Source organism: Equus asinus, chromosome 4 (genome assembly GCF_041296235.1).
Source record: "Equus asinus isolate D_3611 breed Donkey chromosome 4, EquAss-T2T_v2, whole genome shotgun sequence".
NCBI classification, from domain to species: domain Eukaryota; kingdom Metazoa; phylum Chordata; class Mammalia; order Perissodactyla; family Equidae; genus Equus; species Equus asinus.
Window position 1 is genome coordinate 12,159,658 of NC_091793.1, and position 20,139 is coordinate 12,179,796.

The following is a 20,139-nucleotide window of genomic DNA, read 5'->3' on the forward strand; positions in this document are numbered from 1 at the left end:
CCAGAGCGCCAAAGTGCGTACCTGCAGCCTGGCGGCGACAGCGAGTGGAAGGTGGAGAGAGAGAACATGTCCGCGCGGTCCGCCATCTTCTCGGGGAGCCCTGCCGACCGCGGGGGGGCCGAGAGACGGCTCCTCCCTCGTCCTCGCCTCCCGACGCACCTCGTGACACGCCCTGCGACACCCGCCCGCCGGCACCTCGACGCCCCGCAGACTCCGCGCAGCGCGAGTGGCAACGCCGCAGGGACAGGAGGGAGGAGGAGGGACAGAAGGGAGGAGGGACAGGAGGGAGGGGCTGGGACGGGGGAGGGGGAGGAACAGGAGGGAGGGACCGGGAAACGGGGGAGGGGACAGGGCAGGGCAGGGGACGCTGGTTGGAGGAGAGAAAGTGGTTTGACTGACAGGTTTTGGTTGGCGAAGCACGGGGTTTGTGTGGTTTGGTCTCTTTCAGGTGATCAGGTTCGCGTACAGGAGGATCTGCGGGTGGGGAGACATGAGCGTGAGAGCCTTAAATGAGGAATCTGCGGTCGGGAAGTCGGAGGAAGGCAGCGGTCTGGGTCCGCAGATCTCTGGTTAACTGGTTTTTCTGGAGGGGGAGGGACTCATGGAGGGGTGGGTGCGGCCCCAGGAGCTGCACAGACGTCCCAAGGAATCAGAACGGAAGAGTTGGGGTCCCAAGCCTGGAGCAAAGATGGTTAGGGCTGAGCCTGGCACGCATCGAAATAGGCTGGCGGAGCTGTCCGCCTGTAGGTGCTGATCAGGGATGGTCGGAGCTGTCCCACACAGCGTGCTGATTGGGCCGACGGAGATTTCTCCCTAGAACGTGCTGACTGAGGCTGGAGGAGCTGTTCCCCCAAAGGGTGCTGATCGGTGCAGGACGGAGACATCTGCCCAAGGAATGCTGATCCAGGCTGGATTTCGGAGTTGACCGTACAGAGGATGCTGACGGGCTAACACTGGACTTTCAGCACACAATACAGACTACGCAGGCTGGACAGAGGTACTGGTGGGCATTGGGTGAAGACTACGTTCATTCAATTGGAAAAACTGTTTCTTGAGCACCAAGTGACTGGCACTGTTTAGGGCACTGGCATGTTCTGGCTTGATATGGAGCCATGTAGGAGAACGAGGGTTGAAATTGAGCTCAAGGAGTCAGATTAGGTCAGTGTCAGCTGGCGCTAGAGTTGGGGAAGGGCAGATCAAGGTTGTGAGTACAGTGGATAAAGACAGGTTGGAGGAGCAGGTTAGGGGACTTTGTGGATAAGATTTGGCTAAGGAAGGGGGTTGGAGTTTCAACCAGAGTGCAGTGAAATTATCCTTTTTCCCCCTTGATCAAAATGATGTGCCCTGACATTTGTCTAAATTATTTCTGTGGAAAACTATTTCTGAGGGAAGAATGAGGCACTTGAGTGATTAATGCCTGGAAACCGCAGGGCAGAAGGAGTGTGTGCAAGTTGCAAAGGGCAACATCATTCTTTGGGTGGTGATCATTTCAGCTCGGAGAGAAGGCCTATGGCCAGGGGGCAGATCATGCCCTCTTTTGTGCCCCAACTACAATTTACATTTTATCTCAATTATAGTGTTTTCCCAAGAATGGCATTTACTAGTTTATGTTTCCCTCCCTAATGACTGAGAGCTGCAGAATGGAGACACTATCCTATCTCTCTTTGAACTTCCAAGCTCCAAGCACAGGGCCTGGCACACACTAGGTGCTCAGTAAACATGCAAATGAAGGAACGAACGAGTGAGAGGGCTTAGGGGCTCTACCAGGTCTGGGCTATTAAGTCCTTGTTGTCATGTTGTCTTTTCCATTTTAGGAGCATTAAGAACATTCCCCATTTCTGAGGTTCAAGGAACCTGGACATATCAACCACTTCCTGGCTTTTACCACAAAATTCCACATCTCTTCCCAGAATTCATGAAAAGTTTTGACCCCCAACTTCCCAGACTTCCTTTCAATCCTGAGTCTTGTCACTGAACTGGTTAACTTGGACATCCACATAAATGAGGCATCCAACACCTTGGTCAGTCAGCTCCTTGACTTCTGACCAGACAACAGTATTTGACTCTCTCAACTCTAGTGACCTCTCCCATTAGGAGCCTCCAGATTTACTTCCACCTGGAATTGCACCAACCTGAAGCCTTATATTCCTAAATCCCATCTCAGATCACCACTGCCACAACCCTCCTCAAGCCTCTCCCCTTCCTTCCCTCTCTCTTATCGGAGGATTCACCCTCAGATTCCAGGAGTACAAAAGTCATGAACTGTGGGGGCTTCCACCTCCAATTTTATCTGTGAAGTCTTCCATCTGTCCCCAGAGCACAGATGGAAGGTCACCAGTCTTAGAGTCTGAGAGACTGTGGTACCAATCTTTACTTTTCCATCAAGTTTCTGAACGTGGGCACGCTACTCAATTTTATGGACCTCAGTTTCTTCATCTGTACACTGATGCTATGAGGATCACATGAGATATACGTGTAAAGCCTCAGGCACAGGCCCTAGCTCTTATTCATGAACATTCAATGTTCCTCTTCCCCCTGCTCCTCATACTGGGGCCCATCTCTTCCCAACCCCTCAGGACTCTGCTCTTTCCAGCTCAGGGATACATTGATGAAAAGACAAAATCTTTTTCCTGAAGAGGTTTATGCTCCTTACATCTTGCACATTTTATCAAATTTATATGTGTTACATCATGTGATCCTCACACCATCCTTGTATGGATGAAAGAACTGGGATCCACTGGGAGCTGACCAATTCCTCCTTGAAGTTCTTTCTTCCCTCAGCTTGTGGGCCCCATGCTGTTTTTCCTCCTACCTTCTTAACCACGCATTGTCAATGTCCTTCCAGACTCCTTTTCCTTCCCTTATATGACAAATCAAGATGTTTTGAATCTACCATCTTAATACTTTGGTTTGCTCTATGGTCCACTAATGGTACCGATAGTACAAAAAATAAAATTGACTGGACTTATATGGGAAAATTAGAGTAGCAACAGTTTCAGCGATTCTGACCACAGACAAATCCTTAAAAGTCAAAGGTCATTTTCCTGACAATTTTCTCATAGATAAGAAAATAAGTAAATGCAAACTATCAGGCTTTTATTCTACTCAAATAGCACAGAAATCACAAACACAAAGTAAAAATGCCAATGGCTAAAACTGTGAACAGAAATATATAATAAAGATGAAAAGCTTAACAGCCATAATTTGTTGGGAATGCTGTCATAATCAATAACTTCACCACTTCCTGAATCTTGATATTAAGCATCCAACTTTCTGACCATCACCTCCTATTTTTCTTGTTTTCTTACTGTATTACCATGACGTCCACAATTCTCTGACTCCATAAGAAAATTGTTCCAGTTACTATGGCTGTGTAGCAAATTACCACCAAATTTAATGAATTAAAACTACCTTTTTACTCTGCTTACAGTTTTAGGGTCATAAATTTGGGAAGGACTCCAGTAGGAAGTTCTTGTCTGGGGTTTCTCATTTGGTTTGGCCAGAGGTCAGCTGGGCTGGATGTCCAAGATGGCTCACTCGCAAGGTTGGCAATTGACACTGACTGTTGATGGAAGCTCAGCGGGGCTGTCAACCAGCACCTACACCTGGCCTCTCCAGCATGATGGTCTCAGGGTAGTGGGACCTCTTACATGATGGCTGGCTTCGTCACAGTGAGTGTCCTAGGAAGGACAGTTGGAAGCTGCATGGCCTTTTCTGATCTAGCCTTGGAAGTCATATGCATACCTCTTGGTCAAAGCAGTCACAAGCCCATCCAGATTCAATAGAGAGGTCAGAGACCCCACCTCTCAATGAGAAGAGTATCAAAAAATTTGGGGGCTGTGTTACAAACCACCACAGGCCTCCAGTCCTCCCATTTTTCTCATCACCAATTCAAGTCCTTTGCTTGAAATTAACCCTCTCTCTTGCATCATCAGCTTTTCCTTCTCTTCTGGATCACTTCCATCAGCAAATTAGCATAATCTAGTGTTAAAATAAATGGTATATTCTCATCCCTGTCCATATAAGGAATCCAAATTCATGGGGTTTACAATACCGTTATGTCTTAAAGGAAAGGGCAGTAAAAAAAAAAAAAATCCTTCTGGTTTAAGAAAGAAATCTCACAAACAGTTATACCTTTCAGAAAACAGATTTCTACCAATGAGGAAAAATATTATGACAATTAATGGGAATTTGAGTTTTTTAAAGGGATTGTTACTATTAGGAAAGACCAACAATCTCTGAAATCTAAACATCTTAAAAAAACTCCTTCATGCCATGTACATGCCCAAAGACAGTTATATAATAATCAAATACAGAACAGGATTATACATTTTCACACAAGTCTTTGCACTGGACCAATGTCATAGTCCCATATAGGACTGCATTGGAGCCTTGACAAAAATTCTCTCTCTGACATATGAATCAGAGAATTTCCTGTTTACTGTGATACGGGCAAAGAGAACACCCTGGGTAAAGCATTCCAGGAAATGTCAGGCTGGGGAATGTTTGGTAAGAATGGCTTCCCAAGTTTGCCCAGTTCCTCCCAAAGATGCACTAAAGTTGATGGCAATGGTGGTCTGCCTGACCAGGGAGAGGTCCTAATAGGTTGTGGAAGGCCCTGAGTAGGGACTTACCAGGCCTGTTATACCCACAAATTTGTCACCCTGGAATTCCAGCATAACTACCTTATTTGGTTAACAAAAACTCCCTTTATCAAGCTATGTCTCCCCACCCTAACATCTAGGTTCTAGGTAAAATATTACTACATAGACCACAGATTAGATAATAATGAGCAGGCAGCTGGCACTTCTTCCCTTCCCTGCCTCACTTTCTCACCCACCCACCTGTATTTCCTGCATCTCTAAATAAAGTACTTGCACTTGAATGCTTGTCCCAGCCACTACTTCCCAAAGAATCCAATCTAAGGCACCCTCTTAATTATGAAACCCACATTGAACTTAACAAACCCTAAAGGCAACCAATATCTTTACCTTCTTCCTGAACGATACAGGACCCTAGAAGACTCTGACTCTATTTACTCCAGTCCCAACTTAAATTCTATTATTATGTACTTAAATTTTTCTCAAGGTCCCAAAAGGAATCGTTTATTTTGCTTTAAACAGTCAATGTTTACTCAGACTTACCTAAATGCTTACCTCTTTCTGTGTTCTTCATTCTTTTTTGAATCTCAGACCTTCCTGTGATACCACTTTCCTTTTGCCTGAAGTATGTTCTTTAGAATTTTATTTATTGAGAGCTTTGGGTGGTAAACTCTCAGTTTATATAAAAAAATGTCTTTATTTTGCCCTGACTCCTAAAGAATATTTTTACTGGATATAGAATTCTATGTTGGGTAGTTTCCATCATCATCTCAGAGGAGTCAGTCATTCCACTGTCTTCCTCTGAATTCTCTTGTTGCTATGAGAAGTCACCTCTCAGCTGCCACTCCCCTGAAGGTCGTTTCTCTTTCCTTCCCAGCTGCATTTAGGACTTCTTTCTTTGTCTTTGGTGTTCTGAAGTTTCAATACAGTGTATCTAGGTGTATATTTATTTTACATATTTTTTTCCACCTGAGGTTCACTCAGCTTCTTAACTATATGGATTTTTCTCTTATCAGTTTAGAAATTTTATAGCCATTCTCTCTTCAAATATTGCCTCTGCTCCCTTGCGTCTCTTCCCCTTCTGGAACTCCGATTAGACTCATGTTGGAGTTACTCATTCTAGCCTCCATACCTCTTAACCTCTTTCATGTTTTCCATCTCTGTGTCTTTCCAGGCAATATTCAAGACAATTTATTCACATTTCTCTTTTAGTTCACTAATTCTCTTTTCAGTTGTTTATAATCTGCTGTTAAAACTATGTACTGAGTTTTAGGGGCCAGCCCAGTGGCACAGTGGTTAAGTACACACATTCCACTTCAGCGACCAGTTCGGATCCCAGGTGTGGACATGACACCGCTTGGCATACCATGCTGTGGTAGGCATCCCACATACAAAAAAAGTAGAGGATGATGGGGATGGATGTTAGCTCAGGGCCTGTCTTCCTCAGTGAAAAGAGGAGGATTGGCAGCAGTTAGCTCAGGGCTAAGCTTTCTCAAAAACAAACAAACAAACAATGTACTGAGTTTTAAATTTAGTTGAAATTAAAATTCAACCACAATTTCAACTAAATTAAAACTTTCATTTTAGAACTTCCATTTGGAATTTTTCAAACTGCTTGATTAGTCTTTATAGTTTCTTAGTTTCTGCACATATTTGCAACCTTGCCTTTTATTACTTTAATTATATTGAACACAGGCATTTTATAATCTGCTTGATAATTCCATTATCTGAAATGTGCTGTCTGTGGTTACTGCTGGCTTGCTCTCATGATTGCTCGCTATCTTGCTGCTTAATGACTTTATATTTTTTAACTTAGAGATACTTGTTAGCCTTGGGATTGTCTTTATGAGAAACTCTGAGGCCTAGGAACAAGGTAGGTACCTTCAGAGAGAATTCATATTTGCTTCTACCAGGCACCTATAGGCATTACCAACCTGAGATCACTCTATATTCAATATTCCACCAACAGTTTCTTGGACCACTCTGACTGTATGAATTTGATCTGCCCACCCATGTGAGAGCCAGCTTCTTATCCTAAATTTTCAGCATCTATCTCACTCACTCACTCACACGCGCGCACACACACACACACACACACCACTTTGCCCTCAAATTTGAAATAGTCAATTTTCTTTGCAGTTGCCAAAGGAGGCTAGAAGTCCAAAATCAAGGTGTCAGCAGGGCCACGCTCTCCCCAAAGGCTCTAGGAGAGGATCCTTCCTTGCCTCTTCCAGCTTCTGGTGGTTGCTGGCAGTCCTTAACTTGTAGATGCATCACTCTGATCTCTGCCTCCATCATCATGTGAACTTCTCCCCTATGTTTCCATGTCTGTGTCCAAATTTCCCTCTTCTTATAAGGACACCAGTCATTGGATTAGGACCCACCCTAATCCAGTGTGACCTTATCTTAACTAATGTCATCCGCAATGAATAAGGTCACATTCTGAGGTCCTGGGTGGATGTGAATTTTATAGCCTATTCAACCCAGCATAAGCTTAAAACCCCAAATCCAAGTTCTCTTGGTTCACCAAACGCCTCTGATCAAAAGCAGTGTGCAGTGCTCCACTGGCTCCTCGGGGCTCACATTTTACTTAGTCCCTTATTCTCTTACTAGATCATTAATGATTTTAGAAAACACTTTTTTAGAAAGTAGCTTATCCTGGACTTTTAACTGTTTTTAGCAGAAAGTTCTATTTAGGAATCTAGTTTGCCATATTACATCTCCATTTATTTTATGAAGCTACAATGCGATAAGAATAGCTCAAGAAAATTAATGAATTATATGTCTATTTCACTTATAAGCATATATACAAAAGCCGCAACAAAATATTAGCTAACGAAATTCAACAGTTTAATTTTGTAAATGCATTCTGATCACATGGGGTTTAACCCAGAAATCCAAGGATGGCTCAACATCTCACTTTCACTTTCAATGGTAATCCAACATATTCACAGACTAGGAAAGAAAAACTGCATGATCATGTCAATAGATGTGAACTTAAAAACATTCAACAATTACAATTTTTAATGGCTTACAGCCGTTACGGAATAACAGTTATTGAACCTGCCCTCCTGCCAAGGGGGGAAAAAAACCCCAGGACACTGAACAAAATATAGGAAGAAACTATTTTCAGACATTTGGACAAAGGACAGTACAGGACTGTGATCCCTGAGAGAAGGGAAACAACTGACAAAAGCCTACAATTGTCTTGGTTTTCCATATGGAGGCATTTCCAGACTGCAGTGCAGGGAAGAGGGTGCACTTAGAGGCAGTCTTGATGAGTTTAGAAGATAGAAGTCAGAGTTTGGGGAGACCGAGTTATTTGGAATCTCCAGATAAAAGTACTACAGAGAAGGGATCTACTCAGAGAAAGAGTTTCAGAAATCTACAATAGGATCCCCCTAAGTTTTGGTAAATACTGAATTGTGCTTGTGTAGAATAAAATTCCATAAGGCGGGATAGAGAAAAACTATTGGGGGAACTGTAAGGTGGGAATTCCAGAGCTCGTGTAGGACTCGGAGATATTCAAGATCCAACAGCTAGATGGTGAGACCATATTGAACACCTGGCACATTCAGTAGAGCTAAACCAGCCCCAGAGTAAAGGCCACTTTAGACCGCCGCTAACAAAGTTTTAAAACAAGCCTCAAAAGAATCAAGCTGATCCAGAAGAAACTTAACTGCCAAAAGCAACTTCAATACTCTTTAAAGGAAGATAATGAAACGAAGGCACTCATGTCCTGCATCCAATAAAAAGACCTGCAATGAAGCAGGAAAAACTTGGAGGGAAAAAATCAGTAAAAACAGATTCATAAAGAATAGAAACAATGGAATTAACAGACATAGACTTTAGAACAGCTATTATGAATATACCCATGGACTTAAAGAAAACATGAATACAGTGAGCAAACAAATGGAAGATGTAAAAAAAAAAGAACCAAATGGAACTTTGAGAGATGAAAAGTGCAGCATATGAAATGAAAAATTTACTGGATGGGATTAGCAGTGCATTAGACACGGAGGAAGAAAAGATCAGTGAACATGAAAACAGAGTAATAAAAACTATGCAAACTGAAGCAGAGAGAAAAAGAGACTGAAAAAAATAACAAAGCCTCATTGACATTTGGGAAAATATCAAGCAGTCTAACAACTGGATAATTGGAGAAACAAAGGGCCAGCAAAAAAAAAAAAAAAAAAGTATTTGAAGAAATAATGGCTTGAAAAATTTCCAAACTTTTTCAAAACTATAAACCCACAGGTCCAAAGTACTCAACAAATCCCAAGTAGGATAAACACAAAATAAACTACTTCAAAGCACATAATGATCAAATTGCTGAAAATTAGCAATAACAAGAAAATATTAAAAATAGAAAAAGAAGACACACATATCAGGAAACAAAGACAAAAATTCTTTCTGATTTCTCATCGGAAACAATGCAAACCATAATAAATGAAACGGCATCCTTAAAGTGCTGAAAGAGAAAGAATATCAATGTGCAGTGGAAATGTCCTCCAAAAGTGCATGTGAAATAAAGACAACTTCAGACAAACTCTGAGATAATTTTTCACTAGCATATCTGCAATGCAAAGAATATTAATGTAAGTTCTGCAGAATGAAAGAGTGCACCTGAGGAGAACCTGGGTCTACAAAAAGTAATAAAGAGGACTGAGGGAAATCCTAAAAGGCTTTTTTCTCATGTTTGAATTTCTTTAAAATACAATTGACTGTATAAATTTTAAAAATCAGCAATGTATGATAGAGTTTAAAACATATGTGTAAGTAAAACATATAAGAAGAATAGCAAAAGATGGGAGGGAGAAATGGAACTACACTGCTGTAAGGTTCTTACATTATATGTGAGACAGTATACTGTTACTTGAGGGTAGACTATGATAAGCTAAAAATGCATAGTACAAACCCTAGAGAAAACATTTTTAAAAGTCACAAAGAGATACAGCTAATTAGCTAAGAGTGGAGATAGAATGGAATTCTAAAACATATTTGGTTAATACAAAAGAAAGCAAAGAGGGAAAATAGACAAAACTAAGATGGGACAAATATAAAACAAGTAGTGAGATGGTAGCCCAACAATGTCAATAGTTACATTAAATGGAAATGTTCTAAATACTTAAATTAAAAGGCAGAGACCGTCAGATTGTATAAAAAAGTGAGACTCATCTATAGGCTGTCTCAAGAAATGAACTTTAATATGAAAACAAAGGTAGGCTAAAAGTAAAAACTGGGAAGAAAAGAAAAGAACCAATGCATTAGAAGGAAAGAACAGAAATCAATGAAATAGAAAACATACAAACAATTGAGGTAAATCTATAAAACCAAAAGCTGGTTCTTTGAAAAAAATCAATAAATTTGCTAAGCCTCTAATTAATCAAGAAAAAAGTGAGTAGCTAGACATAAATTACCAGTATCAGGAACATTACTATAGATTCAACAGATACTAAAAGGATAATTAAAAATACTATGAACAACTTTCTGCCAATAAATATGACAACTTAGATTAAATGAATAAATTCCCTGAAAGACACAAATTACAAGAACAAAGAGAAAAATCTGAATGGCCCCATAGGTATTAAAGAAATCGAATTCCCAATTAAAAACTTCCCACAAAGAAAACTCCAGACCCAGATTGCTTTACTGGTGAATTCTAAAAAACACTTAAGGAAGAAATAACACCAACTTTACATAAAACATTTCAGAAAACAGGAGGAAGGAATCCTTCCCATCTCATGTTACAGATCTAGAATTAGTCATTACAGAAATTTTGGGGAAAACTGTATTACCAAAGAAACTATGATCCTGGTTTGCCAAAATCTGTGACCATTGACTCCTAGAATAATCCCTACAAACGCTAGTAAGCATCCGACCCCACAGAAAAAGCTGTGCAGACTCCAAGTAGGGTATGCTCTTCAGTGCCCTCCTCAGATGTGGACATGATGCATAACACAGGAGGAACATCCCAGAGGACAGAGCCAGGGGCTGTCAAAACAAGGAACTTCTTCTCCTGCCAGGGAAGGGGTCTTCACTGTTCATGCTCAATAGGATTTGGAAATTGCCATAGACCAGAGACTGCTATATGTTTCCCTTGTTGCCTTTTCTGAATAGCAGTTTTCATTGTATTTATCTTTTTCTTACTCTCTCATTGTATGTTTAGGACACATAAAATATCTTTGTTTATAAATCACTGAATTTGTAAACTATAGTTCATGGATTATGTTGGGGGGACAAATAATATATCTCCATTTTTAATTCACCAGACCACAAGGATCTACATCTGGACCTTTTGGAAGAAACAGCACATAACTCAGAGAATCTAAACTTTGACCTGGATGCTGCAACTTTTACAAATGGTGTCCCTCAGGGATAAGATGGGTGTGTTCCATATATGGGAAAAAGAGGGTGCATAGATATATAAATGGCCAAGGGAGTGGAGTGTAGCAGAAACTGCTAATTGCGTCCCCCCCCCCCAATATCTATTCGCTTGTTCTCCTATAATTTTAGAATCCTTGTTTGTTTTTTTTTTTTGAGGAAGATTATCCCTGAGCTAACTACCGCCAATCCTCCTCTTTTTGCTGAGGAAGACTGGCCCTGAGCTAACATCCATGCCCATCTTCCTCTACTTTATATGTGGGACGCCTACCACAGCATGGCATTTGCCAAGCGGTGTCATGTCCACAACCGGGATCTGAACCGGCGAACCCTGGGCCACAGAAAAGCGGAACGTGCGAACTTAACCACTGTGCCACCAGGCCAGCCCCAGAATCCCTGATTTTCAATTGGCCATTTAGCCCTCTAAAATAAATATATTTTTCAATCTCCCTTGCAGCTAGTGGCATGTGGCAGCTTCCAGGTATTTCCCTTAAGAGACTGCTGGCACAAGACATTTGATCTTCTTACTCAGCCCATCCTTATCCAACTGCTGGCTAAAAATCAGAAGCACTTGTTAGAGCAGTCATATTGGATCATAAAGTAACCTTGGGAATGGAGGACATAAAGGCAGAACAAGATAAAAGAAACCTGGATCCTTAAGGACTTCATGGAATAGAGCCACCATTCAAGCCCTTATCTCATGTAAACTGCATAGGATTGCACAGGCTGTGCACTGTGTAATTCCAGGGACCCCATTTAGTGTATTCTATGTGTTCAACCACACACAGCATCACTAAAATTTCCCTTTAAGTCACTGTTATCTTGGGCCTTTGTGATTAATGGCCAAATATTATCCTAATTGCTACAGAGTACAAATTGCGATCACCAGTTTAGAGAGAAATTTAGCAATATTTAATAAAACTGAAAATACACATATCCTATGATCGCTACAATATATTATAGCATTGGTTCTCAAAATATAGTCTGTCTCCAAAGACAGTGGAGTCTCCAAAGGTCAGCGAAGTCAAAATTATTTGTGTAATACTAAGATGTTATTTGCCTTCCCACTGTGTGGACCTTTGCACTGACAGTGCAAAAGCAATGGTGGGAAAAACTGCTGGCTCCTTAGCACAAGTCAAGGTGGTGGCGCCAAACTGTACCAATAATCCTCACATTCTTCACTGCCACATGCCTACAGTGTAGGGGGCGCAGTTTCACTTACGAATTTTCTTGACGAAGCAATAAAAATTAATTTTTAATTACTTAACAATTCTTCATATTCAGAGTGATGACTAAACCCCTGCACACTAAGATACTGTGGTTGTCACCACCACTTACACAACTGTTTAAGTTGGCAGCTGAACTAACCACTTTTTTCATGAAACACTTTTTTACTTGAAACAAAACTGACAAACTATGGTTATTCGCACTTGGGTATGTGGCAGACACTTTCTCAAAAATGAATAAAGTGGGGCCAGCCCCGTGGCCAAGTGGTTAAGTTCGTGCTCCACTTTGGTGGCCCAGGGTTTCACTGGTTCGGATCCTGGGCGCTGACCTAGCACGGCTCATCAAGCCACACTGAGGTGGCGTCCCACACAGAACTAGAAGGACCTCCACTAGAATATACAGTATGTACTGGGGGACTTTGGGGAGAAGAAGAAAGAAAAAGAGAAGATTGGTCACAGATGTTAGCTCAGGTGCCGATCTTTAAAAAGAAAAAAATGCACAGAGTGAGCATATCACTTCAAGGAAAATAACTGATGGTATTTGTTGCCAATGATAAAATTTGAGTTTTAAGTAAAAATTAGAATTTTGGAAAACCTGTGTCCATCACCATGAGCTTTAAGTTTCCCAATATTTAAATATTTTCCTGATGAACTTGGTGGTAACATTAACAAGTATGATTTTTGGGTATTACATAATAAAGTCAGTCAAAATTTGGAGGAGCTACACAATTCAGTGAACTGATGTTTTCCAAATGACCAATGAATGCATGATGTTTCAAAATTATGCATGAGTAAAAGACCCATTCAGCGTGCAAGATAGACCAATGGATTTACATGTAACAGAAGACAAAAATTCATTGATAAGCTTTCAAATTCCAAATTGCAACTAACCTTTAAGAAACCACCCCTTGTCAAGTCTTGGTGTAGTTATCAACAAAGATCCACAAGTACCTGAAAAAGCTATTGAAAATGTTTCCAACTACACGTCTATGTGAAACTGGATTTTCTGTGTATATTTCAACCAAAACAACATATAGCAAGCGACTGACTGCAGAAACAGATATGGGGAACCAGCTATCTTCAACTAAGCCAAATATTAAAGAAACTTACAAAAACGTAAAAACAATGCCATTATTCTCATTAGATTTTTATTTTATAAAAGTTATTTTTATAAGATTATTTATGTTAACATGTAAGGATTTATCATTTTTTTTCAGTAAATTGATGTAATTACTTATTTTTATTTTCAGATGTACATCATATTTCCAATTCTGTGTACATCATGTTCACCACCTGAAAACTAATTATAGTCCATCCCCTCACATGAGAACCTGATCACCCCTTTTACCCTCCCCACCTCCCCCATGGTAACCACCAATCCAATCTCCAATGCTATTTTTTGTTGTTGTTGTTTTTATCTTCTACTTATGATTGAGATCATATGGTATCTGACTTTCTCCCTCTGACTTATTTCACTCAGCACAATACCCTCAAGGTTCATCCATGTTGTCACAAATGGCCGGATTTCGTCATTTCTTATGGCTGGGTAGTAGTCCATCGTGTAGAAATACCACATCTTCTTTATCCTTTCATCCCTTGATGGGCACCTAGGTTGCTTCCATGTCTTGGCTATTGTGTATAATGCTGCAATGAACATAGGGGTGCAAGTATCTTTATGCCTTTGTGTTTTCAAGTTCTTTGGATAAATACCCAGCAGTGGAACAGCTGGATCATATGGTAGATCTATCCTTAATTTTCTGAGGATACTCCCTACTGCTTTCCATAGTGGCTGCACCAGTTTGCACTCCCACCAGCAGTGAACAAGGGTTCCCTTCTCTCCACATCCTTGCCAGCAATTGTTGTTTCCTGTCTTGTTAATTATAGCCATTCTGACCAGAGTGAGGTGATACCTCATTGTAGTTTTGATTTGCATTTCCCTGATAGCAAATGATGTTGAGCATCTTTTCATATGCCTGTTGGCCATCCATATATCTTCTTTGGAGAAATCTCTGTTCAGATCTTTTGCCCATTTTCTAACTGGATTGTTGGTTTTTTTGTTGTTGAGCTGTATTAGTTCTTTCTATATTTTGGATATTAATCCCTTATCTGATATATGGTTTGCAAATATCTTCTCCCAATTGTTACATTGTCTTTTCGTTGTGTTGATGGCTTCCTTCGCTGTGCAGAAACTTTTTGGTTTGATGTAGTCCCATTTGTTCATTTTTTCTTTTGTTTCCCTTGCCTGGTCAGACATGGGACTTGAAAAAATGCTACTCAGACCAATGTCAAAGAGCATACTGCCTATGTTTTCTTCCAGAAGTCTCATGGTTTCAGGTCTTACATTCAAGTCTTTAATTCATTTTGAGGTTTTTTTTGTGCATGGTGTAAGGGAATTGTCTACTTTCATTCTTCGGCATGTGGCTGTCCAGTTCTCCCAACACCATTTATTGAAGAGACTCTCCTTTCTCCATCGTATGCTTTTGGCTCCCTTGTCGAATATTAGCTGTTCATAAACGTGTGGGTTTACTTCTGGGCTCTCAGTTCTGTTCCATTGATCTGTGTGTCTGTTTTTGTGCCAGTACCATGCTGTTTTGGTTACTATGGCTTTGTAGTATAACTTGAAATCAGGGAGTGTGATACCTCCAGCTTTGTTCTTTTTCCTCAGGAATCCTTTGGCTATTTGGGGTCTTTTGTTGTTCCATGGATTTATCATCATTTTAAATGAATAAACAAATTACCATACTTCTTCAAGGATTCAGGCAGAAAAATCAGGCTGGACTCAGAACTTTTCAACTGCAATATTCAAGGACTAGGACACAGTGGCATGATGAACTGAAAGCTGTGAGGGAAAGCAACAGTGACTGTGGTAGGCTGAAAAATGGTCCCCCCAAAAGATATCCAAGTACTAACACCTGGAACCTGTAGATGCTACCTTGTTTGGAAAAAGGATCTTTGCAGAGGTGATTAAATTAAGGATTTTGAGATGAGGAGATTATCCTGGATTATCCAGGTTGGCCCAAAATGTGATCACAAGTGTGCTTACAAGAGAGGCAGAAGGAGATTACACAGACAGAAGAGGAAGCAATATTGACCATGGAGGCAGAGACTGGAGTGATGCAGCCACACACCAAGGAATGGGTGCAGCCATCAGAATCTGGAGGAGGCCAGGAATGGATTCTCCCTTCGAGTCTCCAGAGAGAATGCAGCCCACACCTTGATTTTGGCCCAGTGATACTGATTTTGAACTTCTGGTCTCCAGGACTGAGAGAGAATAAATTTGTTGTTTTAAGTTACCAAGGTTGTGGTAATTTGTTACAGTGGCAATAGGCAACTGACAGTGACCCAAGAATATTCTACCTAGTCAAGTTGTTATCCAATCACAAGCATATGGATACTAATTGAAGTCGTGGGCATAAATGAGACCAATCAGGGTTTACAACCCCAACAGACCCAACACATATCAAATACTTTACAACCCTTCACCTCCTGGAAAAGAAATTCAAGACATAATCTATCAAATATATTTTTTAAATCAACATAACGGACTAACGAAGAAAAATATAGAGACTGGGGCCAGGTCATATACATGACAAGTCTATTCCAGTACATTCTTATCTTCTCATCAGAGTAAGATGCCAATGAGTCCAGGCTTCATTCAGCCAAGAAAGCACAGTTACAACTATTTCCAGCACTTTAACCAAAACACTGAGTCCAGAATCCCTTTGGAGCACACCCTAGTCGATAAATTTGAAGTACAGTTAATTCTTGGCTTTCTCGCCTCATAATCCATTCCCACACACATTCCCCCAGATTTTTTTGCCGATATAAACTGGAAATAACCTTTCTTTTAGTGTGTCTTTTTTGGGTTCTTCTGAAAGCAGAGCCTAAGACAAAGACTTGGGTATAAGTGGTTTGTTCAGGATATGATCCCATGAAACAGAAGTGACAGAGGGGGACAGTGAGACAGGAAAGGAGGTATCAAAACATAGCAGTGTGTTCCTGAGGTTACTACTCTGGGTAACAGCACTTTGACTTCACCAGGACCTCCTGAGAAGTATACAGGATGCCTCCTAGGGTTGTCCAACTATTCATCCACTGACTCCTGTCTCCAGTCCCTGAGGTTGCCCCCAGAGACCTAAGCTGCGTTGGTAAGCAGGCCAAGTGGGCTCTTGTGGCATCAGAGAAGCCCTGGGGCAGATGGTGCAGAGACACACAGCAGGTGCCAGAGAGGCAGCTCTGTAAGTCCACTGCAATTAAAGGTGTGATGAGGGCATCAGTCAAGACACCAGCACTTGCACCCCTCAGATCTACTTGGGCACCATATTAAGTCCGTTCTGTCATGATTCTTTGAGGTGAAGGCTGGTTACAACCTTTACAAAAGACTTAATATAAGAGGGTTAAAACAAATACAGTCCCCACTGCTGCAGCTGCTCTTGAGGCTGTAATTGCTATTTAGTATCTCCCTTCTCCTCCACCTCTCCTAGACTTCCCTCATCCTCAGCCAACATCACAGCTAGCTTACATGGCTTGCCTGATGGCCTTACCCAGATCTCCATCCCTGAGGGGTCTGAGCCCTTGGCTGCCTTGCCCTTGGCAGGCTGTGGCTGCTGAAAATGCCTTTTCACTGTTGTCACTTGGCATGGAAGCAAGCAGACAGACCCAGGTGAAGCCTCCAAGTGCCAGACCAAATCCTGATTGCCCCATTAATTAGCAGCAACCCTATCTCCTCGTAATAATCAGGATCAATTATCCCCTCCTTCTCTGCCTGCTGGTCCACCAGCATGAGGAGTTCAAAGTGGGTGGAATTCGCAGATTCAGGTTCAGCAGAGGTGTCCTTCCCTGGAAGCAGTGGAAGACCCCTCATGGAAGTGTTCCCTACCTGGAAACCAGGGGCTTTAATCCAGCAGACCTTAATGCTATAGAGACACAATGTGCAAATAATACAAGTGGAGCACAGAGAATGATGGTGACAGAGAGCTAATCTCAACCCCTGGATTCTTGGACCTGTGTCTTTGTTCCTGGATCCACATATTCTGTCCACTGGAGGCACAGCACCATATACTGGGCTTTGATTCAGGTTATATACCCCAACTCCTCAGATACATCCTAGAGCTAGGACTTAGCTAAGTCTTTAAGAGGTCATTACATCTTTCAGTTAGACTGACTGCTTGTAGACAAGGCAGGATATTAGAGAAGCAGTGGATCCCTTGGCAATCCATACACCATTGTACCTCTTTCACTGTAAAATGAGTTTCTTGGCCCAAAGTGATGTTATACATGAACTCATGTTGGTAAATCGAGCATTCTCTAAGCTCCTGAATAGTGATGCCACTCAGACATCGTGGATCAGAAAGGCAAACCCGTACCCAGAGCATGTGTCAATTCCAGTAAGATGAATTAATGCTCCCTCCTGGGTGGAAAGGATCTGCTGTAACCACCCCATCGCCAACTCATCCAGGGATGGTACCATATCAGGAGCTCAGCACTAATCTTGGCTGCTAACAGGTCAGAAATTCAGCAGCAATAATAATTAGATAAGCCCTGATAAGAGACCCTGTGTTGGTGGGCATAAACTGCAGTCCTACCACGATGGCACTCCAGTCATGGGCCTGATGCACAAGCACAAAAGGACAGAAGCTGGCTGAGCTTTATCTAGCCCCCTTTGTTGCTCAGTGACCCCTCTGCAGTGAGTATTAACATGAGGCACAAAGATTCACAGCCTTGTGATCACTCGCAGAGATCCATCTTCTTTCCCAGACCTCCTTGTCTCCAATATTCCCCTCCTGCTTTTTCCAGGTGCCTGACCAACTAGCAAGACATCTGTCACAACCCAGATGTTCATGTGCATCTCTTCCTTACGCCACTACAGTGTCCACTCCACTCCCTCCCTCCAAAGTGGATATCCAAGCATACTGCTTGAAGCTCCGCCCTCTGGAGGATTTCTCTTCATTACTGTCATTTAGAGCCACCCTGAGAGGGACTGCAATGCAGCAATGGTTCATCTTCAGCTCATACCAACACATCAAGCTGATCCATCTCTGAACCAGACCTGAATTTTTCTTCCTGTCTGCTAAAAAAGAGGCATCGGTGCAACAAGGTAGGAGATGTGGAGGCCACAGCCACCTCTTCCTATAAACGACTTGTGCCCTCTATACAAGCTTGGGTCCAATCCTTTTTCATTGTGCCATGAGTTGCTACTGAGCCTGCCTAACCTATTGGTTTGGTGGGTCTGTCAGTATCTGGCTCAGGTCACATGGTCATTTGATGCCCCATAATCAGGCACTCAGTCTCTACTTGGGTCCAGCAGTGTACCAGGAGATGCTTTTAATTGCTGAGTAGTTCTCCACTGCAGTAGGCATCGTCTTGCTTCAGAATCCTAGGAGTGTGCACTGCAAATCTCCTGTTACAGCCTGCCAAAGGTACCATGCAGGGTCCCTACCTACCACAAATAAGCCCAACCCTAACCCATTGGTTTTGCTAAGTGGCAAGGGAACTCACCCTCCAATATGGATCTTCAACAGAGCCCTCCTTTACTCTGGGCCCCACTCAAAACTAGCAGTCTTCCAAGTTACCCAATAAATAGGTCAGAACAGTATTCCCAAGTGTGGTACACACTAACTCCAAAATCCCAACATGCGTCAAGCGCTATGCCTCCTTCTTTGTGATAGGGATACCAAATGCAAAACTTGTCCTTATCTAAGAGGTGATGCCCTGATCTGCCCTACAATGCTGCACCCCTGAAAACTTCACTGATGACAGGCTCCAGAACTTCTGAGGGTTTCTCTCTCACCCCCTGACATGCATTGTCTTACCAAGGACAGAGCACTTGTCACTTTCTTCTTCATGGTGTCCAACTAGCATGATGTCATCAATGTTATGTGAAACATCCAGATGATCAAGGTCTCAATGGATTATGTTGTGACAGAGAGCAGGAGTGTCAAAACAGCCTTGAAGCAAGACAACGAATATGTTTGGCTGTCCTTCCCATATAAATGTGAACTGCTGTTGGAAATTTACTCTTTATTACTGGAAATTGAAAAGAATGTTAACCACATCAATAATTGCATTATTAAGTGCCAGAGATGCATTAATTGGTTCCAGTAAAGATACCTCATCTGACACAGCTGCTGTGATTGGAGATACTACTTGGCTAAGTCTGTGGTATACCACCATTATTTACTTGAATCCATCTGGATTTTGCAGAGACCATTCAGGTGAATTGAAGGGGATATAAAGGGGACAACCACTTTTTTGTCTTCAAGAGTGACACAACCTCTGCAATCCCACCTGAAATGCAGCATTGTTTCTGATTTAGTATTCTGGAAGGGGTGGCAGAGGGATGGGGAGTTTCAGGGGCTTCCACTTTGCTCTTCCTACCATAATCTTTCTTATTCCACAGATAAGAGATCAATGTAAAGGCTCTTCCTACTGCTACATGTAATCATCCCAAGTGTGCACTGGGACCAGAGAAGTAACCACAGGATATGGGTCAGGATTCCATTTATCACCTGACTTCCATAGCCCCTATTCTAACCAGTGGCTCACGATGCTTCAGGTACCCTGGCATAAGTGTCAGCTCAGATCCTGTATCTAACAGTCCTTGAAAGACCTGGAGAGTCGCTTTTGCAAAGTCAATTAGTTGCTTTGTTAAGTGGCTCTAGATCCCTTTGGGGAAGGACTGGAGGAGTATGTTTTGTATATACTTATCGTGGCATTGTAGAATCCTTCCTGGAAGGGACCAAGGTCCTTTTCGACCAGTGAGCTCTAGGTGTCAAAACTAGATTTAAATAGAGTGAGGGATCATGATTTTCCACTGCAGCAACTGACATTCGCCTTCTGATCAACAACTCTTGATGTCTTTCTGGTTACTCAAATCAAACAGCTCTAGTCAGCTGCCTACCTATTTCACCCCAAAGAACACCATGGTC

At 42.0% G+C, this 20,139-nt stretch overlaps 1 protein-coding gene and 1 long non-coding RNA gene across 3 annotated transcripts in view; one reads left to right on the forward strand and one right to left on the reverse strand.

The window, feature by feature from the left end:
- The window catches only part of MAPK8IP2 (mitogen-activated protein kinase 8 interacting protein 2), a 33,739-nt gene that overhangs the window by 12,903 nt on the left and 697 nt on the right, over positions 1-20,139 (reverse strand). Inside the window, exon 2 of one of the 2 annotated variants that reach the window (XM_070506636.1) lies at positions 22-474. In XM_070506636.1, coding sequence (XP_070362737.1) covers positions 22-86 — 65 coding nt within the window. In that variant the 5' untranslated portion in view covers positions 87-474. The remainder of the gene's footprint in view (positions 1-21; positions 475-20,139) is intronic. The other variant, XM_070506637.1, reaches the window with a different exon arrangement.
- LOC139045015 (uncharacterized) lies at positions 400-19,333 on the forward strand. The gene is made up of 3 exons (XR_011502506.1): positions 400-554; positions 818-997; positions 18,008-19,333. It is a non-coding gene; the product is annotated as an uncharacterized lncRNA (long non-coding RNA).